At 42.0% G+C, this 24,997-nt stretch overlaps 3 protein-coding genes across 5 annotated transcripts; 2 read left to right on the top strand and 1 right to left on the bottom strand.

Moving 5' to 3' along the window:
• Positions 1-3,225: 3,225 nt before the first annotated feature.
• Positions 3,226-10,732, top strand: ash2l (ash2 like, histone lysine methyltransferase complex subunit). The gene is made up of 17 exons (XM_062483994.1): positions 3,226-3,383; positions 3,698-3,764; positions 3,884-4,029; positions 4,172-4,260; positions 4,360-4,454; positions 4,674-4,769; positions 5,754-5,849; positions 5,990-6,065; positions 6,324-6,341; positions 7,456-7,555; positions 7,746-7,963; positions 8,056-8,223; positions 8,348-8,541; positions 8,627-8,719; positions 8,889-8,987; positions 9,104-9,163; positions 9,982-10,732. The coding sequence occupies exons 1-17, from the start codon at positions 3,325-3,327 to the stop codon at positions 10,087-10,089; spliced, it is 1,782 nt and encodes a 593-aa protein (XP_062339978.1). The 5' UTR covers positions 3,226-3,324; the 3' UTR covers positions 10,090-10,732.
• On the bottom strand, positions 10,274-17,175 carry grk5 (G protein-coupled receptor kinase 5). 3 transcript variants are annotated; one of them, XM_062483991.1, is made up of 17 exons: positions 17,071-17,150; positions 16,762-16,925; positions 15,400-15,495; positions 15,188-15,300; positions 15,013-15,090; positions 14,745-14,842; positions 14,508-14,600; positions 13,912-13,975; positions 13,512-13,727; positions 13,238-13,428; positions 12,837-12,874; positions 12,286-12,375; positions 11,945-12,153; positions 11,651-11,788; positions 11,368-11,505; positions 11,152-11,289; positions 10,274-11,078 (listed from the first exon to the last, which is right to left on the bottom strand). In XM_062483991.1, the coding sequence occupies exons 2-17, from the start codon at positions 16,811-16,813 to the stop codon at positions 10,971-10,973; spliced, it is 1,860 nt and encodes a 619-aa protein (XP_062339975.1). In that variant the 5' UTR covers positions 16,814-16,925; positions 17,071-17,150; the 3' UTR covers positions 10,274-10,970. The 3 variants fall into 3 exon arrangements, with proteins under 3 accessions (XP_062339975.1, XP_062339976.1, XP_062339974.1); XM_062483992.1 differs by having other exon boundaries at positions 13,587-13,727; positions 16,762-17,175; XM_062483990.1 differs by having other exon boundaries at positions 16,762-17,175.
• A 697-nt stretch (positions 17,176-17,872) lies between these two features.
• On the top strand, positions 17,873-24,008 carry LOC134038909 (dual specificity protein phosphatase 26-like). Its single transcript, XM_062484570.1, has 4 exons — positions 17,873-18,055; positions 18,475-18,653; positions 20,727-20,938; positions 21,131-24,008. The coding sequence occupies exons 2-4, from the start codon at positions 18,475-18,477 to the stop codon at positions 21,334-21,336; spliced, it is 597 nt and encodes a 198-aa protein (XP_062340554.1). The 5' UTR covers positions 17,873-18,055; the 3' UTR covers positions 21,337-24,008.
• The last annotated feature ends 989 nt before the right edge of the window (positions 24,009-24,997 follow it).

Below are 24,997 nucleotides of genomic sequence, written 5' to 3' on the forward strand. Positions count from 1 at the left end.
CTCCTCAGAGGGAAAGTTGCGCCTCTTATGCTACTTGTGTTTTCACTGTCTATAGAGGCATTTGTGTTTTTTATTGAATGGGGTTTGACTGTATAGCTTTAGGCAAGTGTAACCTCACAAAATACTTAATTTAATTAGAAGGCCACACAATTGGAACTAAGGAGGTTATGAGTGCAATAGACCATCTGGACTAGCAGCAAATCCAGCACATCTCTTGGCGTTATTTCCTTCTACAATTTCTCTCATTCAAATTTAACATAATCACTATTGACTGGTTTGTTCATAATTGTAATGGGCCCTATTCTTATCATTTCAGTTTCTGCTGCAATTATGTTTACTTCTAATGGATATTAGTTTACAGGGGCTCACGTTGTCCTCTATTGGTGTGATAATTTTAGTCACAAGTTTGTCCTATATTCACAACACCTACATGCATTTCTTTCACAAAGAGATGACCATTAAAGATGTATCGCAAAGTACACATCAGCTAAAGGTACAAACTAGAATCAGGAGTAATTCATATAATAACAAATTAATCATATTCTATAGCACTTTATAGCACTCTGTAATATTGTAGGCTACTTAGCTTTACATGAAATCTGTTTAATGTCCTACAGTCCCCAGAATGGGCTCAATCCACACACAAAGACACAGTTACTGGTGGAGCATTAGGGGGCTAGGGGGTATATGACCCTAGGTCAGCCATAAAGATGTGGCAGGGTGGCAGCTGCCATCGTCCTTCCAATCACTGACACCCACAGAGCAACTGGTTTTGAGGAGGGAAGAGAGGCCGGCCCACCAGGACAATTAGCAGATGTCACCAGTAGTCCTGACCCTACCTGACCCAGGTCTTTGTTCAGCATGGGCAGGATCAGGGGGGGGGGGGGGGGGGGGGAAATCGTGATGAATTGAGGTGGAAAGAGGCAGGGGGGGGGCAAGGTGTAATAGAAAACATAAACATAAGGGAGAGGAGAGGGAGAGTGAGGAGGTAGTTACTGATTGTATTGGTATTGGGAAACTAGGGGATTAGAGGGTGGTATCTATTGTACCTGAAGAAAAAGGAGGATGACCAAGAGCTGAAGAGATGATGCAACCAAAATACTGGAGTTTAACATCAAACAAACACATGTATATGCCCACAATACGGACAAACAGCCATATAACTGTTCATTTGCATGTCATTACATGAAATGTATGTCTTTGGTCATGCTATAATTGAGATTTCAATAGCCATACAGGGGGCGTCCTTTTGGTATAGGTCGACCTACATCCTCATCACTCTTCCACAGCCTCTCCTAATCATTACTCACAGATGGGGCTCCAGCTTCAACACAAAAAGAGGAAGGAGGAGATACTGCAACTACCATCTCCCAACGTTTTAAAGGCTTTTATAACAACACTCAGGGGTACTCTCAACATTCCGCAGCATGTATGATTCCTTTGTTTGCTGTCTGACTGCCGCACAGAAGCTCAAACTCTTGAATAATAGGCTCCGCTGTCTTGGAGGTAGCCGAATGGAGGAAACTGTCCATGAATGACTAAATGGCATTTAAAGTCATAATGAGTGCGTTTAGACTTGTTTTCACCAGATTATGAGGGCTTAACTGCGCACCATCCCCACCCAGCCCGGTTTGTAACACCGGGACTTTAATTCAGGCAGTGGAAATTAGTAGCCTACGGGGCTGTGGTGTAGGCCTATAGTTTTTTTGTAGTGAATAAAGGGTACTGTGATTTTTCCCAAGGGCGTAGGTTTGCATAGGGTCGATAGGGACTCACGACCAAGTTTGGGAAAGACACAATTGTCCCCACCAATATTTTGTTAATTTTCGAAAAAAATATTTTTCACAATATATTTGCAAAACTCATTCGTATTATTATCTATACTATGTTCGTCGCCCAGAAAAGTGAAAAATAAATTTCCAAGTTAACCAAAGCGCCTCGAGCCTGCAAGACAAGATTATGTCATTTAATTGGCTGAAACTTCGTGAATTGTGACTTGCAGAAAGAGGGCAGTAGTCTGACACGGTAACGCTAACTATTAAATACGCCAGGAAATAATAAAGCCTCATATTAGTATTTCGTTTGGTCTCAGCATTGATATTTTTGACCCTTTTGTGCTTTGTAGAAATCAAAATCAAAATGCCACCCAAAAAAAAGAGGGATATAAGAAGCTTTTCCCCACCCAGAGAGTAAGTAGCTAACTATCAAGAAGGTCGTTGTTAACTGCTAGCCTTACATCGCCACCCATTCTACAATGGAAACATGTTTGGAAAGTTGTTAGTGTAGTAGAGCATGTAACTTTTGCTTGTATTAAATCTTTCCCTAGCGTCTGCAATCTTTCGATCAGTGTGTTAGCAGCAGCTGGTCTTGTTGAAGCCAGAAGGATAAAGCTGCTAACCTACCCACATAATGGGACCGTGCTAGTTTAGCCTAGTACCAGCAGGCTAGCAACTCAAAAGTGATATTAACTGGTAATAAGTAGGCCTATATGATCCCTTGGATAGTAATATGGCTGTCCCTGTAATCTCGGCCAATGTCAGCAGTCAACTATGCATGGTTAGTGTCTGTATTAAACTACTTAAATTACTACTAAATTACTGTGCAGGAAAAACAGGCAGGCAGGCAGTGTCCCTACCAAAGCTGAGACCAAACCTACGCCCTTGCCCGTCCTAGAGCGACACCCACACCACCACACTCAGTAATGCATATACAGTGCATCTAGGCTACATGTAATTGAAAGCATTCTGAAAGACTAGCTACTTACAGGGGGGTGCTGGTGATGTTTTCTGATTGTCTTTTTACTCTGTATAACTCGAGACAACAATCATCTCAGTATGTCTGCGCGCATGAGACTTGCGCATTTCAGCCATTTGTCACGCTATCACGCAACAACTCATGCATTTCAACCATTTCTCACGCTGAGAATTAAGGGATAACTTTGCCCGCTACAAAAAATTAATGGACAAGCCCCCCCCCCCGCCCCCCCTGTAAGTAGCAGGTAGGCCTAATCTCACCATAATAAAGTTATCACCAGTTTTTACTTATGGGAACTTTATCTTCATAAACAACAGCCTTCTCGCTCGCTTAGACTTAGAAACCCATTACAGGCCAAACCAAATGAACTCGTGGTTCAAGGTGATAGTTTGTGTGATGTGTGAACCGTTAGAAATTGTAAGCTATGAGTTGGCATGTGAGTTTAATCATAGAGCAGTGGTTCTCTATGGAGCGGTAATGCACTTCATTAACGCTGGTTGCAATCTGCCAAACCTCAGAAGAAGAAGACGAAGAACTCTCGCGGTAGTTCCCATTTCATTGATTTGAAACATGGCGTCGGAGGAAGAAGCGGGCAGTGCATCTGTTGTTGAACCGGAGTCTGGAGAAGGGTTTGTCTTCCTTTTATTAATTTTCTCTTCGAGTTTGGCGTTTATTTCGCTCTGTGTTTTTTCGTGTGCATATTATACACATTAATATATGTTAATTATGTGTCGCATCGAGACTCTAAACCAGATAGCCTCAGGCTAACGTTGCTGGTTTAATTTGCTAGCACTACCTAGCTAACAAGCTAGTACCTATGTCCTACTTCTCTGCTACCATCGATTGCTATCCTATGTTGCCAGTTTCTTTAAGTAATTCAGACTTCGTAAGTGTCTTTGCTCAACAGCTTGCTAAATGTGTATTTTGCTTCATTTACTTTCAGTGATGCGGCATTTGGAGACTTGTCAGCCAACATGGAAACAGAGTCCTCAAATGGGAAGGAAGCAATGGTATTAGCAAGCGAGTATTTTACAAAGCATTACCGTACACCCTATATCAATGGCATGTAAAAGACGATTCACCCCCAGAACTTTTGGGAAATTCTCAGCAAAGCCTCAATGTCTTTCAGGACACAGGGGGTGAGGGCTCGGAGGCTGCTGATGCTTTGACTGGTTCAGGAGATGAGGAGAGTGGAAGGCAGCTGGGAGACGTGGAGCTGCAGTGTGCCCTGTGTATGAAGTGGTTTACCGCAGAGAGCTTCAGCATCGACACTGCGTAAGTCCGACTGACTTGGGTGTTCAAGTTCAACTCGGGAAAGAAGTTTCCCTTGAGACAGATCGAGGTTGATATACTATTGGAAGCCAGCTATTCAAGCCAGATTTATCCCCGGTTAATGGTTTACACTCTTTCTCTCCAGAACTTGTCTTCCGTTCATGACCAACTATGTGTTTCACTGTAATGTGTGCCATCACAGCGGCAACACCTACTTCCTCAGGAAACAAGCCAGTAGGTGTTTAGAGATCCATCTTAGTTTTTTGCTATCCAGAATAATACAATCTTTTTATCAATCGAATGCTAACCAATTATGACACTTGTCACTCTCAGACTTGAAGGAGATGTGCCTCACAGCTCTGGCTAACCTAACATGGCAGTCAAGAACACAGGAGGAGCATCCTAAGACCATGTTCTCCAAAGACAAGGTGTGTCTGATACAGCTGAAAACCTTTTTCCGGGTTTGTTCAATATTTAATCACTGGACCATGTTTATAAACATTCCCTCTTGCTTGTCTGGCGTTAGTCATCTCGTGGTTGTCCTCTTCTTCCTATAGTAAATGTACTGTGTATGTAAATATGCAATAACAGCGTTCAGACATGAAGATAGAATGTTATTGTCTCTGTTTCATTGTTCGTGGTTTCAGGACATCATACCTTTCATTGATAAGCACTGGGAGTGCATGACCACCCGCCAGAGACCAGGAAAACTAACCTGGCCCAACAACATAGTGAAGACTATGGTGAGTTAAGCCATCATGTTACTTGGCCCAAAGTAGGGTCCAAATGCCAAGGTTGGGAAAGGAGCCAGTACGTTCCTCAAAGCTAAATCCTATTTCTTTTTACATGTGCAAGGCTCAACGTTAACATTCTTTGCATTTTGTTTGAAACTTACTGGCCCCAAGACCATTTTTACTGGCCCCCCCTCCAAAAGTTGTAATTTATCATTGTTACAACAAAATCAAAGACTTATAAGTTATGTTATTCTGTTAACAAGTTTAACCATTTATTAAACACATCCTGGATATAAAAAGAAAAAAGATGAAATCACATCTTGAGTGAGTACCCAAGTCGACACCATTCTTCTGCTGCAGTTCAATAGCCCGGGGGAACGAGGCGAACGGCTGGCCCGTCTTAATGACGTGATATGCCGTTGTTATAAGTCGTGCAATAACACAATGGGCATCTGCATTTAAATTCTTGACCAGCATGGTCAACGGCCTGGAAGATGGATTGTCAACCAGCCGCTTAACTGCTATTAGCATAGCTGGTCAGGGATCGTTTTCTGTGTAAAAAGATCCACTTTTGTCTGCTTTAGACGGGAGCATACGACAGACGACACAGTGCATCTTAGTTACATAAAAAAAAGTTGCTTACGTTTGAGCTCGTAGCTCTCCTTCCCTTCAGTGTCTCGCGCCAGTTGTTAAAAAATGTATTGAGATTAGAGAATTATAATTTGACAACCACTCGTCACTCACTACTCAACTCTTGATTAGCCAAAGGTGCGCCCCACGAGCTGCAAAGTTATTTGTGCATTTAGCAGATAGCAAAACATGCAGGAAGTTTTACAATGAGATTTTTTTCCAATCAATGCGTTGCAGTGGCCCGATCGGGACAGTGAGTTTCTAGTTTAACTGTCCCAACGTTACTTTTTACTGGCCCCGGGCCATCGTTATTGTCGAGCCCTAATGGGGAAAAAGAACAATGTGTTTGTGTGTGTGTTTCAGAGTAAAGAGCGGGATGTGTTTTTAGTCAAGGAGCACCCTGATCCTGGAAGCAAAGATGCAGAAGAAGACTACCCTAAGTTTGGCCTCCTTGACCAGGTATGCTCACACACATGCCATGCTGTCTGTCCCTTGTGCTCCCCTTTCCCCTTTAACAAAGGGTAACTTTGGTTTCTGCGAAAGAGACTGTAATTATTCTGCCTGTTCAGATTACTGAAGATCTCTGGTTTACTCATTAGGATCTGGGAAACATCGGCCCTTCATATGACAACCAGAAACAGACAACAGCTGCTCCCACTGCAGGTGGAGTCAACGGTATGCTAAAAAGATGATTACAAACCACTTACTAGCTCCACATTGGCCACATTTGCCCCATTACAATGTGTGAAATCTCTCAGGCTGTGCCAAAAGAATGTACATGTTTTAGTTTATCCACACAGTTAGTCTTGAGATGTTTTTTTTTGTGTGCTTTCTTGCAACCTTTTATATAAAAAACTCCTTAAGGGTAAAATGCTGTTTTGAATGTTTACTTGATGAAGCAAGCAATGCTCAGTGATGTGTGTTGTGTTCCAGGTGGATCTACTTTCTCAGGTGAATATGTGGTGTTTTAGCCTCTGGGCCAGAGCGGTGTGATTTGGTGCTCTTTATACCTTCTTCCTCTTTGTAGAGGTTGCCCCTTAGCCACAGATCTAACGTCAGCATTGCCTCACCCAGATCCATGTCTAGTAACTAGGCAGCAGTGCAAACTGACCTTACATCAGTAACTATGAGCAACCTGGGCTGGGGGTCAATTCTGTTTAAATTCAAGAAATGAAATATTGGGAGGAAAAATATATATAATTGGGTACCAAAATATTCTTGTCTATTAACATTTAAATTCTTATTGGGGGAAAAATTGAATTGACTTAACCCAATGGGCACAATTGTCCTAGGCCAATCTTAACCCTCCTTCTGCTCCCTGCATTACGTTTGGTGCTGTGATGCTTTTGCACTTATGGTTGGACTGACTGTTTCCTCTTGTTCTGTTGGCTTGCTTCTCCGGGGTCACTGATTTACCCCAACCGGTGATCCTGGCTTTGTCTCAACGATGCTCTATCCTCCATCTATTATGCTTCTCTTGACAAAAGCCTTGTGGAGTCGAGTGTCATGTTACATTAACACTTTTGGCTTTGAATTGATCCAAATCTCTCAAACAGGCCTACACCCTCCCTCATGTCCTCCTCTCATCCCTAAAAGACAGCCCTCTGCCCCTGCACCACAGGGGAACACTTCACTTAGATATGGAAAGATCAAATAGGCATTTGTAGGCAGCAAGTATTAATATCTGATGTGAAGTTGTCCATCCGTTGCCTACTACATCAACCTAATCCATTTCTAAGGAGTAACAGGGAAGATGTAAGGCAGTCTCAGGGATAGGAGTTCATTTTAAACAGGACGAGGTGAATATGAGATGAAAAAGAGGAACAGAAGGGGGGCTGATAGCGTTGGAACTGATCAACTAATCCCTGCTGCACCTTTCCCTTCACTACAAACATGTGTCGTAATATACGACCTACTTAGTCTGGCTGATCCTCTACCTGTATGCCAAGGCCACAGTCTGGAATATGACAGATAGCGAGCAAACGCATATCATTTTTATTTTATTTATGTGTGTATGGCACTTTAAAATAAGTGTGTTCCCTCGGTGTAACGTGTGTGTGTGAAGGCGTTCTGGCCCCAGGCCCGGGGAAGGGCAGAGGAGCCAAGCGCAAGCAGCAGCAGCAACAGGAAGGAGCGACAGCTGGAGCGGCAAAAAGGACACGCAGGTAGAAGTACAGACAATATGTAAACACACACACAGCACCCTTAATGCCATAAACAGATGGCCCTGTACAATGTCACTCAATGTCTACTATGGAACACATTTGATTTTAAACAAATAAATAGTGATATTGCCTTGTCTGCCTTTCCTCATTCTTTCCTCCTTCTGCCCACCACCTTCCCAACTCTCTGCAGTGATCCCCTGTTCTCGGCTCAGCGTCTCCCCCCTCATGGCTACCCCCTGGAGCACCCATTCAACAAGGACGGCTACCGCTACATCCTGGCAGAGCCGGACCCTCACGCGCCCGACCCGGAGAAGCTGGAGCTGGACTGCTGGGCCGGCAAGCCCATCCCCGGGGACCTCTACAGGGCCTGTCTGTACGAGCGGGTGCTGCTAGCTCTGCACGACCGAGGTCTGTTTGAAATACACTGGATGAATACACGCCAAACCCGTTCAATAGATGCAGCGCTAACGTGAGAAGTTCTTTCGCCCGTGTGTTTCCAGCCCCCCAGCTGAAGATCTCGGACGACCGCCTGACCGTCACGGGAGAGAAGGGCTACTCCATGGTGCGGGCGTCCCACGGCGTCAGGAAAGGCGCTTGGTACTTTGAGGTGTCTGTTGACGAGATGCCCCCCGACACCGCGGCCAGGCTGGGGTGGTCGCAACCCTTGGGTCAGGACCTTCTCAACTCCTCTCTTTCTCTCCCATGAGCTACTCGTGTGGGCCACTCTGGGACACAGCAGTGTCTTGTATGCGTTTGTCCTTATATTTGTCTTCCAATATGCACGTGTTGTAGGTAACCTGCAGGCTCCCCTGGGCTACGATAAGTTCAGCTACTCCTGGCGCAGTAAGAAGGGCACACGGTTCCACCAGTCTCTAGGGAAGCACTACTCCTCAGGCTACGGCCAGGGAGACACCCTGGGCTTCTTCATCGACCTGCCCGACGGGACCGAGACGGCCAAGGCCCTGCCGGATACATACAAGGACAAGGTGAAGCTACTTTTTATTGGGGGGGGGGGGGGGGGGGTTGCATTGGGCTTGACTAAACATCTCCAGTGTGTTCCTCCCACCCCAGGCATTGATCAAGTTCAAGAGCTACCTGTACTTTGAGGAGAAGGACTATGTGGACAAAGCAGAGAAGAGCCTGAAGACCGTCACCCCAAGCAGGGTGAGAGATCTTTGAGACCTTGCTCAGTGTCCAGTAATGAATCACAAATTAAATGATGTGGTACATGAGACAGTTTGTTTTAAAAACCAAAACAACAACGGAACTCTAAACTGTTTAGGTGCTGAGGTTTGGTGCTGTTGTGGTTGACCACTTCTGTTTTCCTGTCTAGATGTTTTTCTACAAGAACGGGATAAACCAGGGTCTGGCCTATGAGAACATGTTCGAGGGGCTCTACTTTCCTGCCATTTCCCTTTACAGGGGCTGCACAGTAAGTAAAACACACACCGTATTAAACACTGATAAACAATTGTAGCTGTGAGAAATACTAATACAGTTATGTTTTTTTAACATATATAATGATTATTGGTTTTGTTTTTGTCTCAGGTCTCTGTTAACTTCGGGCCGCATTTTAAATACCCCCCTAAAGACATCAAATATCAGCCGGTGAGTTCCATTTCTCCGACACACATACACTTTTTGGCATTGAGTTTCTGTATACAATTTCTAGTTAGGGTTGCAAAAGGGCAGAAAAATTTAAGAAACTTTCCACTTTCCAAGTTAAGCTTGGGAATTTTTGACATTTTCAAAGTTGGACAATTCACAGGAATTAATTGCAATGTGATGTTATTTATACAATCTGTATCCTAAACATAAAAATAAGAATTTTGCTTGGTAATAAGCTGAAATCCTTGCAAACTAATACAAATGTAAAAAAAAATTTTTGATGTAAAAAATTGTGAGTAGAATTTAATAGATTATTTAATTGAACAGAAAATGTACTTGATGTAGTCTATGGGCTCATGCAGCAGTGTCTTTAGTAGTCCTGTTTGTAGTGTGCAGGATTCTAGAAATGACCTGTGCATGTGATGGAGGAATGCACAGTGCATGCAGGGGGTGTGGCCTCAGTAGCCCCGCAGTGAGTAGTGTGTTGTGTGCATGATTTGTGGAATGTGCAGGGTAGAAATTAAACTGAATTTGCATTAAATCTGCAATAGCTGATTTCTATTTGTTAGCTGTTTCTTTTATTATTTGTATTAATTGCCCGTCAATTCCCATATGTTCCTGCTAATTCCCATGGAAAGTTTCCAACGTACATAATTCCTGAAATTTTGCAACCCGAGCTGAACCTTTCCAGGCATAGAAAATAAAGGACCAAAAAGTTGTTTTGAGCTTTTTGGGTGTGAAGTGGGCCCAGCCTGATATAACGGAGCTCAAATGAAAAGGAAAACCCCTTTGTCTGACAGCCTTGTCTTCTCCCCCAGATGAGTGACATGGGTTGGGGTGCAGTAATCGAGCACACGCTGGCAGACATGCTGTACCATGTTGAAACAGAGGTGGATGGGAGACGCAGCCCCCCCTGGGAGGGATAGTAACACACACACACACAATTCAACATTGCCATCCAGTCAGTGCACACCAGACAGACTGGGGTCTCTTCAACAAATGCAATCAAAGGAAGTTGTTTACGGACCAACTCATGAAGTCTGGAGTGAAGCCTAGAAAGGATACAACACTGTCCTGCTCAAACTGTCATGATTTATTTTGAATAAACCCATTTTCTAAAAACATGGATGCACATACAGTTCATGTAGATTAAGAACATGTTAGTTCAAAGTGCTGCGGTAACAGTGATTTTGGCTCTTAAGATTCCATATTAGAGTCCACATAGGACATGATAGCTATACATGGTTCACACAGTCATCGGGTTATAATCTGTTATGAGATTTAAAATTGTGATTTAAAAGCTAGCAGTGCTCAATTCATTCAGTTCAATTTAATATGTCCATTTAAAATGCCACAAAATGACATGCTCCTTGTGAAACTCACTGGGCACCAAATTAGAACACATTCAACATAACTTGATACTTCTGTTTGTTGTCGTTATACATGCTCCTGTTTTTATAGATGTAACAATTTTGTAAGCAATTTTAATTGTTTGTTATTGAATGGTGGTCATTATTTTGGGATGTGTTTTGTGTTCATTCTTGTTTTAATAAAATAACATACATTTTATCACTGTAGCCTGTTTTCCTTTTAAATGTGGACCTACAAATCATATTGGAGCATTGACATATGTGACATATTGGAGCTATTGAATTGTGAGTTGGTGAGGCAAATGAAGAAACATGGAACAATCACAGATTCATACAATGCTCCTCGTTGGAGTTTGGAACTCTTGTACAGTGAGTTGATGTTGATCAAAACAGAAGGTTCTAGATCAAGCCCTGGTTGTAGTGCAACGTGTGTACTCCTAGAGAGCAGTACTGATCCTGCCTGCTGAGTCAATGTAGCTGTTGTCCTTACTAGATGTGTACTGTAAACTGGATTGTCCACTTCCATTACCTGACTGCTCAGGATTCTGTAACATAAACGTGGTATGGTGTTACTCACAAATATTTGAGTGTGTTGTGTTTGTGTGTGTGTGTTCTTACAGGCCTCCGGCGGATGCGATCTAGCAGGCTGCGTTTGGAGGTCTCGGGGTAAGTTGCTTGGCTCCAGTCCAGGTCTGGGGGTCGTGACCCCTTGGGCCCAAACAGATTCAGCTCCTTGAAACACTCCGTCTCAATTATCTATAGGAAAGGGTTTAGGAGGGATTTAGCAGCTGAGAGAGAGATTGCACGGTCTATCATTGTTCGTCATTCCTTTACCTCATTTTGCCAGGAAATAGGAACGCAACCCATGTTGAACTTTTTGTAGAAGTCCTTGTCTGCTTGGTTTAAACTGACACCCTTTACAGTGGAGAACTCATCAATGTCCTGGACATCATGGCAATACACCAATCTAGGCTACAAGGAAAAGGAAGGAAGAGTAGGAAATTCAAATGTTACATATGAAATAAAGCCAAAAAATTTAATTCATTTTGACAGAGGACTTGTGGTCATCTGAAATAGTTTTGTTACAAACTATCAGGTTTTATGTTTTTTTTTTTACATCAGGTTTAAATGGTGGCTCAATGAGTCCAGCTTCCAGCATCCTGAAGTTGATGGTGTTGAAGAAGGGATGAGACTTCACCTGTTCGACCCCGGATGACTGACAACCCAGCCTGTGCTTTGGGTCCTTGTTTAACAGCTGTAGACAGACAGAAGGATGCCATCTCAATGACACTGACTCATCAGTGAACTGGGAGACATGAAGGTGAAACAGCACTACAGTGGACCTTAAAGACTTGACTTGAACAACTGGCCTGCTTAGTGTGTGGAAAGGGAGTGAACCCTGGAGCCTCACCGATCGGCACAGGTCTGACGCCTCGCAGCTAAACATCTTCCCATAGTCCTCCTCTTCTTCCTGTGTCCTTCTCTCCATCTCGGGTCTCTTGACACGCTCGTTCGCCTCCCGAAAAGGGGGTTTCCCCGCAGTCATCTCGTACACAAGACAACCCAGGCCCCACCAATCAGGACTCATCCCATAATGCTCGTTTGCAATCACCTCTGGAGCTGAGGGTAAAAGCCAAGTCACTTCAAGGGGAAAGTAAAACTCGTCTCACTGTTTTACGACTCAGAGATGAAAAAAAGAAAAGGGAGAGACAGTTGTAAGGAAGCACTTTTTCGGTTTATCTGAAAACATACCCATGTAGCCCACGGTGCCTACACGGCCTTGTGCCAGTTCCCCCCCTGACAGTTTCAGTGCCAGACCCAGATCAGAGATACGGATGTGTCCTGGGAGTAGATAAGAACAGGATAAACAGCTCAGACAAACGTGTATCATATTACTATATATCATGTACTAAATCGATTCCTGATGTATCCGTCAATCATAGGGTCTCATGTTGTTTTCATGATTCACTCCACGGACGTCTCACTAAATGTGCCCTCAGTTGAAAACATCAGGCAAAACATAAGCATTTACAACAACAAAAGCAAAGTGGTTGCTAAACTAAAAGGTTCAAATTAATTTCACTTGTCTTCACATGCTTCAACCTTCCCTTACACGTTGCCAATAGTCTTAGATGGCAGTTGATAACTAATCATTATGAACTTCCTCAAAGTTATTTTTACTTGTAATGATAAGAGGTCCAAACCAGATTTATTTCCTCCTACCATGAAGTAGAACATAGCGTCACTGTTAATTAAGTTGACATGAGAACAAAGGAGGGAGGGGAGGGTGGGGGTACACATACCATTGTCATCCAATAGAATGTTCTCTGGTTTCATATCCCTGTAACATAGTTTTAGTAGAAATCAAAAAGTGGTAGGTGTGTATTACAAATACTGTACAGGACAGTGAACTGTTAAGTACTTCAATAAAAAGGTACTCTGTTCTTAAAATATTTTTAAACCCAAAAAGAGTACTTTTTAGTACAATGATGCCAAACCTACTTTTGCCAACATGATTAAGATAAACAAGATGTGCTAAACAAAAGGTTTTACACTCATACCCGAGATGGCCTGCCTTCTGCGCCTTATCTTTAAATGTATACTGTACAGATAGAAAAGTCATCTTGTGTCTTAATATAATCTGTGTTGTGTGTTGCCTGTGAAGTACACCTTATCAATGATGATAAGCAGATGACACACTGACCTGTAGACAATGTCGTTCTGATGCAAGTGATGCAGACCGCAGCAGACCTGTGCTGCGTAGAACTGCACCCTCTCTGAACTGAGCCCTGGAGAGCCCATGTTGTAGATGTGGAACTTAAGATCTCCTCCATCCATCAAGGTCAGCACCAGACAGAGGGAGTGCTTTGTTTCATAGGTATAAGCCAGACTCACCTACAAGGGGTGCAGACACACACTTGGGTAAGTGCACACATATGCACAAGGGTGATCTGTTATTTTGACGGAACGGTACACACCAAGTGAGGGAAAACGAGGGTTACAGAGAGAGAGCAAAAGCCAGAGAAAAAAAACAGTAGTTTGAGAAACACAACCACAAATCTGCTGTCAATCATCTCCAGTAACTGCTTCTCGTTGTGCGCCAGAGTTTCTCCTTTGCGTTTCTTCATGTGGGTCTTCTCCAGCTTCTTGCACGCATACATCTTCCCAGTCGCACGCACCTGACACGCCCATACCTGGGAGACATGGGGAGATGGGGGGCTAATGTAGTGCTTCAGACGATGAGGTGTTTGATGGTTATTAATGTGCCATAAGACATACACTGATGAGGTTGAGGATTTAACAGATGACTGCATCACAGCTATGATGATGATGTACTGTTTTAGTTAATAATTTCTTAAGATTCCATTGTGGCTTTACCTCTCCGAAGCCTCCCTTCCCCAACAGCCTGTACTGTCTGAATGAATACTTTGTAACAGGCTGCCTGTAAGTGGGAAGTTAGAGAGAGAACACAGATTGACTGAAAATTGAAGATATCACAAGATGCCTCCTGTCTGGAAGATGGCATAAAATCTTAAACACAAGTTTATTTCAAAAAGGTCTTGCTGGTTTAACAAAAAAAACATTGTAATCCCTAATGAAGTCACTTACACCACAAAATGATGTGTCTAATCTATTAACCCTCGTGCTGCCTTCGGGTCACATGACCCAAAGGTTCATAACGAACCATCGTTGTGTTTACCCAATTTTACCCAATACAAAAACAAATTAAAATAATTTTCTTTTAACCTTTGCAATGTGGGGGGTCTGAGACAGCCTAGCTGTTAAAAGAAAATGCTTCACTTTGTCTTTGTATGCGGTAAATTTGTCGCAATACGACGGTGGGTCACAATGACTGATGGGTCAGAATGACCCGAAGATAACACAAGGGTTAAAAGACTAGATGACTACATCTCTCACTATACAAGCATGCAGGTGTACAGAGATCGACCTGGGAATTCACAGTACACACTGACCTCTCTACCATCTTCCACTGCAGAAAACGTTCAAAGTACATGCTTTGCTGATACTGAAAAAAGGGGTATCCTCTCAGGCACTCATGCAGGGCACTGTTGCAATGTAAAACACAGAGAAAAGTGAGCACACTCACACACAAGGATACTCACACAATCCCATCCAAACACACTGATGTAAATATGTTAGTTCACATACTGTACACTCACACCCACATCAAAAATGCAACTTAAACTCACTTTCTGCACTCAGTGAAGGCTTCATTACAAGGAAGAACCTCCAAATTATCCCTGCACTTTTTTCCATGGCTCACTACCAACTGCACACAGTAAGAGGACTACAACACAGAGATAAACACACACAATGAAGCAAGTGCCCACAAAATAAATAAGAAATAAATTATACAAATGAAAAAAAATTGCATTTGAAAAAGTATACGCTTATAACACAACATGTAATTATGTCCCTATTAACATACTGTGGAGTGTTTTAGCATGAAAATAGTACCTGGCTACTTAGAAATTTGGTAATGATTTGAAAGCCAAAACTTCTTCTGTCCTCGTCTGATTTCATGTCCCAGGTATCCTAAATCAAACAGAACAGCAGACACAGTGAGAGACTTTCATATTTGCAGGTGATGGTTCGAGTAAAAAATAAATGTGCTTGCTTAAGGGCTACTTACCATTGCATCAAACAAAGCATTGCAGTGCTGAAGATCAGGCCTAGTCTCACAGAAAAGACGAAACAGCTCTCTGCCAATCGGCTGCTTCACGCACATACTTGTATAATCAAGCACTAAAAGAAGAATACACACCAGATAAGCAACATTATCACCCCACACAGACAGGTTTGCATATGTTTTGTAGACAATCACAAACACACACACACACTGACCAATAGTTTTGGCCAGCTCTGAGCACTGACTAATATGAGGGAAGCGTAGCAAATCTTTCCATTTCCAGCTCCTTCCTTTCCCTTTAGCCCCTCCGCCTACACAGAAAGACAGTGCATATTAGATCCTGTAACAAAACATGAAAACGACAAGATATACAATTGGTCTGAGAGAATATGCTATTACTTTACTTTTGGGAGTTCTAAATTGAAAGATTTAAATACATGAGACGTGCGATATGTTGACCTGGCTTATAAATGATGTAGGCCATGAACCAGGAAACCAACATAGATACACACCTCAAACGGTGGAATGAATCTCCCACATGACCTACCCACATATCCAGCCATAAGCACACATGCACAGACACACACACAGACAAACACACACCCAAAAATGTAGCATATGCAGATATACTAAAGGTCCTAAAGGATTTCATTTAACTTAAAATAAAATACAATTGTTTTCAGTGTGTGGATGTGTGCATGCATCTGTATGGGATTGATGCGTGGGTGGGTCATGGGGGAGGAGGATGTAGATTTCCTTGACAGTCTGGTTCCAAACCTTAGCATGCTACACTACAGTTATTAATCTACAAATAGCTCAGGGGGAGGGACTAAACCCTGTGTGACCACATAACTCTACACCTTACTCTCAGAAAGTCAAGTCTCACAAACTGAAGTTTCAACATGCTGCTATAAATAGAAATAGCTCTCCCTGTCTGCAGGTGTCATCGGCTGCTGATGTCACCTACAACACATCCTGAAGAGGTGTCTAACCTGTTTGCAAACTTTATCAGTCACTGCTCAAACACAAACACACACTTACCTATTCTTGTGAGAACTTACAATGCAGTCCCTTTCAAAATAATGTTTTCCATTACCTCTAACCCCAACCTTATCTCAAAAACCTAACCGGAACCCTTGCTTCTAACCCCAATCCTAAAACTATCCCTTCTAACCATAACTAATTCTAACCCTGTAGACTCTACAATACAGTGTAGAGGACATTTGTGAATTCAACCCATAGCATACCTCATGATTACCAACTATTGTGAGAGAAATGAAGACAACTTTATATAACATTAAATATGAAATATGCAAACTGATACTATAATCTTTTTGAATTTAGGAGGGGTAGGAGTGGCCAACAGGTCAACTTTCAGTAAGAGGTTGTAAACCAATGCGCACCAGCTGTTTCCTTGTTTCCTCATTCCTCTATAAGATGTTTTGGATATCTCATACACATGGAGATGTGATTGTTCTACATTTCATAAACCACCGTTCATTTATGTAATGCTAAACAAATAAAAGCAAAATAACCCGATGTCCTTAGCATCATATCAAACGCAAGCAGTGTCTTACCTCCCCTGGCCCTGATAAGAGCACTATTTGCTACCATGCTTTCAATCTCCATCGGGGTACGGTAAATTTACCAGAGCTGTCAGTCAAAAGGGAAACGCTTCTTCCAAATCCTTAGTTAAAAATCCTTCTCTTTCTCACATTCCAATGGCTCTCAAATCAAAATCCTGAAAGGCACATTTCTCATGGATTTTTGTTTGGTAAAATAGTACACTTTACAAAATCAAAAAATGCGAGCGCAATACATTTTTTCTGAATAACTGGCTGAGCTTTTCCAAAGCAGATTGCTTGACAGGTGTGCAGATTCCTAACCAGTATCCTCACGATCCTCCTGAAGTGTGTTGCATTGGCAGGTTCTGCGCTCTTCGAATAGCCTCCTAATGAGGGATGTGTGTGGTTTCCTTGTTGTGTATAGTGTCACATTCGTGATTGTGTCACAGGTAAGGTATCAGGGAACTTAAGCTACTCCTTTCTGCTGATTCGCCTAATATTTGGGAGTGTCCATGTGGCCTACCTGGGCACGCCCCTAGTCGAGACTAAGGTCTTCTGCAGCAGGATCATAGGAGAAAAAAATAAATGGCCTTCATCAAGTTATAATATAATATGCATGATTAGCATTGGACTATTTGCACCTGCTGAAAATTGTTTACTCCATTGACGTATTCTTATTAGGCCTATCCAATATTTTATGAGCCGCGTAGCCTATATTTCTAGTTTAACAGCGCCCACTTGAGGCCAGCATCCCTTTTAAATCCATTATGTGGGATCATATTTGCAGACATACAAACAAAAAATGTGAAGTAGGCCTACATGGTTTATAGATAGGGTATGGTTTTGTTGTACTCTCTAACGTACTCTGAAGACTTCACAATAATTGCATGCATCTCCTATTATTCATAAAATTGGTCCAATTTCAGAAATCAGCTATTGCCTTTACTATAGCCTAATTTATTGCTTGTTCATTTCCTGCTATAGCCTAAACATTAGTCTACATTTAACAGCATCCTTATTTTGATTGCAATAACCCCAAAGTCAGTGTGAGCAGACATATAGGGTTCTAAAAAAAAGTTGTCGCAGATTTCAACGTAACCTGTTGATGGTGAATGGTTGTCTGTGTACGGGCTACATGTGCATTATCCACAACTGTGTTGTATGGGATATCCACCCATCCCCATCTTATAGTGAGGACATGGCCGCTAATGTGGGTTTTCTGTAGCTGTCTGAGGAAAGAGAAGGCACGGGTAGGAGAGACGCGCGCAGAATCGCACGGTTAGACGGAGACATTTTCACATGAGAGGTGGGTTGATCCATTATCTAGTCGATTTGTTAGATTCTATTTTAGATGAAAGGCGCCATTGTGTGTTGGTATACGGATAATAAAAATCCTTGTTAGGCCTACAGTTTTGAAATCAGTATATAGAATATTAGTGAGAAATTATTATTCTGTTTTCTGTGAACTGGATAACGTTGTCGTATAACGGTGGGTTGGCAATGGAAACATGATCGAACTAAACAAAAAACAGGATCATTTTTATTGTGGATCAGGGTGCTATGTTTAGTGCTTTACTTTCCAAAAACTAATGAAGAGTGCTGTCAAATTGTTACAACCCAGATGTAGTCTAACGATTTGGTTTGTGTGTAACATCATTAATTATTGCTCTAGCATTTATATATGTTAGGCGCAGCCCAGCATCCGTTAACACGCGCGTTTTTCAGATGGCGTTCATGTCCCGGTTCTCTCGGTCGCGGAGCAGCTCAAGATCTCCCAACCGAAAAGATTCGGAGCGTGGTTCACCGATGCTGACGGTTTCCGAGCTCGAAAGACTCCTCTACACGGGAAAGACAGCATGTAACCATGCAGACGAAGTGTGGCCAAGACTCTACATTGGTGATCAGTGAGTTAAATCAGACATCGAGGCATTTCTAAATAATTACAACAATTTAAATCATGTAGGTATGCGGGCCCGGTTCTAAGGGGGGGCTGAGAGGAGCACTGCCCCCCCCCCCCCCCTCCACACACACACACACACACACACACACACACATATACATTTTGTATATTTCGGGTCAGCCAATGATAAAAATGTATTGTTAAAAATAATACTTTTGACTAAACGCTGATTGGTTAGTTGGGTGGTATAAAAGTCGAGGACAGCAGCAAGATATATGCGCTGCTAAATTTCTGGGCTGCATTTCCCAAAAGCATCGTAAACCTAAATTGATCGTAGAATCCGTACGGCTCTTGAAAATGCTCATAGATTAACGAGAGCTCCAGAGCAATCGTAGATCGCTAAATGTATCAAAGAGACTCAGTGGAGACACCAGTAGGCCAACCCTAAAAATATGGCTATATGGATAGGCTACTTATGGATCTTTTTTTGTAACTTCTTTTTTTTTTTTTACAGAAATTAAACTGAAACTGACATTTTTCAATTAACTAGGCTACACATTCCTTTCATCAAATGGTGTGAGAATTACGTAGCCTAAGCATTTCGTAGACGCATCACGCTGATTGTATACAATTTTTAACCACAAGATATAGGCTAAATGAAAAACAATCATAATAATAAATTATATAGCCCATATAAAACGTTTTCTGTACCGACAGGAAATACTATTTTTTTGTGTAGTCTACCGTGATTAGCCTACTCAATTATTTTGGTTGCAGTTTATTTAACAAAAGTATTGAAGTTGTGACAGAACACTCACATTTCCGCACCCGGGATGCGTTTTAACCCTTGTGTTATCTTCGGGTCATTCTGACCCATCAGTCATTGTGACCCACCGTCGTATTGCGACAACTTTACCGCATACAAAAACAAAGTGAAGCCTTTTCTTTTAACCGTTGGGCTGTCTCAGACCCCCCACATTGCGAAGGTTAAAAGAAAATTATTTTTATTTGTTTTTGTATTGGGTAAAATTGGGTAAACACAACGATGGTTCGTTATGAACCTTTGGGTCATGTGACCCGAAGGCAGCACAAGGGTTAAGTAGTTCTTAGGTCAGGTACGAACGTTCTTGTTATGATGTAGCCGGTGTGTATCGGTTTAAACTCACTCCTCAAGTAAACAGATACCCGCGTCAAGGATTAGCTAGCTTTTCTTTGGCATAGCCGGTAGTGGTCGCGCTTGGGAAGTCAGAAGTGGCGTGTTCGACCCAACGAGGAGCGAACATCGGCCCGTATAACTCTGACGGAGCAAGACCACGTCTGTTGCATTAGCATGTTTGGGAAACTTAGAAGAAGTCATGATATTTATTTCTTACGTGTGTTTCCCAAATATCCTCTAATAAGAACCCTAACCCGTTTTTCTGGTTGGTTGGGCAATAAATATGTTAAATTATTTATACCCTATAGCTTTCTTTAAGGCATTGGTCAGTGTTGTAACTCAATTCTTTATCAGAATAAGATTGCACGCAGTGTTTTAATGCGCACTGTCTTTTTACTTTGAAGTGACCGGGAGCATTTTCCATAAAGCAAATTTAAGCCAGGCATGTCAATTACTTTCCAGTTTATTTGGTAAACTCGCTTTTCGGAACAGACACCCGATTTTCTGATTTTTATTTAGTATTTTACCTGATGGCTTGGATGCAACTTCCGTCAAAAATAGAAAAGCTACCGATCTCTCGCTAAGCTGCGCGGAGGGTCGCATCTGGAACGCTTCTGAAACGCGCCTGGTGTGAACTAAAGCATTGACTAGAGTGGCCGCGATCAACGGCGATCAGCTCCGACAGTCGCGTCGCAGCCGTAACGTGCCGCAGACTCGTCCGGTGTGAATAGAAATCATTCATTGCCCCCACTACTAAAGTGGGCTAGAACCGGGCCTGTAGGTATCTTCTATAAAGAATGTACAACATCAACCATTTAGATATTTCTAGACTACTAAATATAATAATTTTGCCATTGATTAATGGGTCGAACAATTGGTCAACCTGTTGATCCATTGATTTCTCCTCTAATGTCCTGCCAGAGATATAGCTTCAGATCGGCGAGAATTGACCAGACTGGGCATCACACACATCCTGAACTGTGCCCAGAGCAAGTGGCGAAGTGGGGCAGAGTTCTACGCGGGTATGGACATCACTTATCATGGCATAGAGGCTCACGACTCCCCCTCGTTTGATATGAGCGTCAACTTTTACCCAGCAGCAGAGTTTATCCACAAGGCTCTTAATAGTGGAGGTTAGTGTCTTTGCATTTGTATGTGTGTGAATCTCTTTGCTTATTTATTTCCATGGAAATTCAATGTTAGCTCAGTTTTTAACTGTTTTGGTCCTACAGTTGGTTTTGATATGATCTTCTCCCTCTCTTTTTTCTCTTTCCATCTGTCTCTCTCGGTCTCTCTATGTCTCTCTCGTGTGTGTGTGTGTGAAGGTAAAGTGCTAGTCCACTGTGCGGTAGGAGTCAGTCGCTCTGCCACTCTTGTGTTGGCCTATCTGATGATCAGACAGAACCTCACCCTGGTGGATGCGATCAAGACGGTTAAGGACCATCGTGGCGTCATCCCCAACCGAGGCTTCCTCCGCCAACTGAACGGGCTGGACATCATCTTGAGGGACAGCCGCAAAGCTTCACCGTAGAGCCTGAATCCAAGACCCACCAATCTGTAGTCTGCAACTGGTAACTCTTTGTTGTGAGGCTGAGAAATGTATGTGTCACATCATGGCAGTTGGTGTCGACAACAGCAGGTAACATCCCCCCCCCCCAAGGGCTCTATTAGATCGAAACAGAAAACCAGATACTTTCTCGTTCAAAATAATTACAGAATTTTTACTTTCGTAACCAACATTTATTATCTGTTACCTCTTTTGTATGTCACAAATATATAAATGTAAACATAACATGAATTGGAACTTGCATTCCCAACAGATCAGGAACCATTTTGCCTTGACTAAGTCTCCTTTCTGTTCTAAATTATTAGAGATCCTTGCCCTGAGATCTTACTGCTGTGTTGAAATTTAACATAGTCATCTGTGCCTGTAGAGAAACATTTTACCAACCATTGGTCTTGCCTAACATAAGTGCGTTAAGTTAAAACAATGTATACCTTGCTGTATTGGGTCTCAGTTTGAGGTACAGAATGCCTTATCAAGTGTTATTTTAACCTAGTTCTAGTTAACTCTGTTGCTAGATATAGTCCTCTGATCAGCGTGCACACACCTAGTGAATCAGGCAAAAGGGGACAAGCTCTAAGTCTACACAGATATGTAGCATTACAAAACTGTGAGGTGAATGAATATGATACAAAGTTTCAAATTACTGCTACGAAACAATTTCAATTGGGTGTTAAATGTTTATTTATGAACTCAACAAAAGGTATATGTAACTTCAAACATATAATTTTGTAATTCATATCAGTATTTTCTTACCTATCAAAGAGTAAATTATTGATGAAAAAGATGAAATACACAGTCAACGAAGAACTTCAGGTTAGAGTACCTTCACCACCTTGCGTCACCCAAGACCTGACTGTTAGCTTGTTCTTACCGCTAGATGGTCATAACTACTGGCGTTACATCATTCAAAGTTATTTGAAAATGCAAAAAGGCTTCATGTTCTACGAGCATGCAACTTACTGTAGGAAGGGTGTTTAGTGTGCATCACTTACACTTTTCACAATTTTGAAATGTTTCAGTCAAAGCTACCAACTGCCAGGAGAACTGCCCTATGTACTGTACAAAATGGCCGATCTATTACAGCAAATGAAAGGATTCAACCTTTTTCAAGTCCAGGACATTTGTGTTCTGTTTGCAGGTCAGAGCAATTTATTGTCAGATACTGATCTGATTTGGAATATCTTTGATGAGGCTCTTTTGTGTCGTCTGATCGACTGATCAATATCTCAAGTATCTGCTTATTACATACTTTTGAGCATATGGTTTTTCTCATATCAAAAAGATGCCAGCGACTTAAAAAAACAAAACACCTACAGTATTTAACCCTCGTGCTGCCTTCGGGTCACATGACCCAAAGGTTCATAACGAACCATCGTTGTGTTTACCCAATTTTACCCAATACAAAAACAAATTAAAATAATTTTCTTTTAACCTTTGCAATGTAGGGGGTCTGAGACAGCCCAACGGTTAAAAGAATATGCTTCACTTTGTCTTTGTATGCGGTAAATCTGTCGCAATACGAAGGTGGGTCACAATGACTGATGGGTCAGAATGACCCGAAGATAACACAAGGGTTAAAAGATACTAACAATGATATGGGAGCGACATGGCTCAAAGAAAATGTAGGAAACTTTACAGTAGATCAAAATGAGAGCTGGATGTGGCTGTATGGTTGACGTGTGAAGCGAGCTCTGTCTGCTTTCTGTATCACTGTCACTTTATCACTACCACCTTTCGGTACAATATTGTACAGGTGCAAGACTAACAAGTCAATGATGTCACTGCAGCAGTTGGTAAGATGTATGCAAATGTATATTTGACTTCCCCGTCATATTATTCAAACTTGATGTGTTGTTGTCTCCCATACGATCAAGCTGGCCGGTGTGTCACTGCACACAAATCTATCAACCATAGCATTTTGTACCAATCCAATGTAACGTGTATATTCCTTAGGGTACAGTTTATTTGGAGGGACTAGGAGGGATGGTTGAACAGGGGAAGTTGAGTCTGGACTAGTTCAGAAACAACTACTGATATCTTAAACAGCTAGTTTAAAGTTCATGGATCACTGAGAGAATCTTCCAGAACGTACATTTTGTAGAGTGTAATGGTGATGTACCTGTCTTCTGTTCTATTTGGGGTTATATGCATGATAGCTAGCACCCAACCAAATTATCTCCAATCATCAAAACAAAAAGGTTGGAATAAGGCAATGAGATCAGATTTGAGTGAAGGAGCTACAGGTTGTTTCTGGACCAGGCCTTTTGTAATTGTCTTTCGCTGTGTTGTTGTTCTGTCTCTGCTGTTTGTGTCTGTGGAGGTTTTGTAGAGTGATCTGTGATCATTGTCTGTGCCTGTTTCTACTCACCAAACTGTCAATTTATTACAAAACCCCTTTCTATAGGAATACTTGAATGATTTTTTATTCCTTATTTTTGTAGAACCGTGTGTGATAAGTTAAATGAAAGACAAAAAATAAAAGATGTAATGACGCCTTAACCTGTGTTATGAATGTTGGTTAAAAGTTGGCTTTTGATTTATCAAGAATGCTTTATTATGGCTTATATTGTGTATTTCAAATTGTTGTTTTGATATTTCTGTAATATTTGGAATTGGAAATATATACTTCTCTCAGATGTGCCTGTTTTCTGTGGTAATTTATTTAACCCTCGTGCTGCCTTCGGGTCACATGACCCAAAGGTTCATAACGAACCATTGTTGTGTTTACCCAATTTTACCCAATACAAAAACAAATAAAAATAATTTTCTTTTAACCATTCCAATGTGGGGGGTCTGAGACAGCCCGACAGTTAAAAGAAAATGCTTCACTTTGTTTTTGTATGAGGTAAATTTGTCGCAATACGACGGTGGGTCACAATGACTGATGGGTCAGAATGACCCGAAGATAACACAAGGGTTAAAGTAATTTGTCTAGCTATGTAGAACTACCAACATGGATTTGTAAGATAACCAAGTTTGCTGTTGCAACACTTCTAATTTGAGGTTACTAGTGTACAGTGCCTGTAATGCAGTGGGTGCAACACACGAACACAGATTTCTGAAACTATCCACAGTGCACAGTGCTTGTGATGAAGTAATTGAGTATAGTTTTACCCCCACAAACATGTAGACATTTAGTTAATTACATAAGTCATCTAACATGCACAATGGTTGAGCCAGTTGTCATAGGCCCTACCCACTTTATATAGTCTTCTGTGAGCTATTTCATCTATACAGTAAATCATTTGAAAGAAGGTGACTTAATGTTATGCCAGCAGTCAGCACTGCTCACGTGGCCTTATTGTCGATATTGCAGAGTCCTCTTGTCTTTAATTTGTCATAGAAAGCGGTGCACTTCATAGGAATATAAAATTGTTCATGAACCACTCATCAGAGCAATACAGCATTTCAACTACACAGTGTCGAGGGAGATCGGTGGCTCAAGCGCTTAATAGAGCTCAGTTCAACGTCAACCGCGGAACCGCAAGTCCTTGGGCCCTAAAACGGTCACCTGCAAAATAACAATTTTCCACAGTGCCCCGTTCTTAAGATAATCGCAGTAGCGGTTAGAACCGAAACTGTACTGTACTGTACTGTAGCGAGTGGTACGTGACAGTGGCGCGAG

Source organism: Osmerus eperlanus, chromosome 18 (genome assembly GCF_963692335.1).
Source record: "Osmerus eperlanus chromosome 18, fOsmEpe2.1, whole genome shotgun sequence".
In the NCBI taxonomy this organism is placed as follows: Eukaryota; Metazoa; Chordata; class Actinopteri; order Osmeriformes; family Osmeridae; genus Osmerus; species Osmerus eperlanus.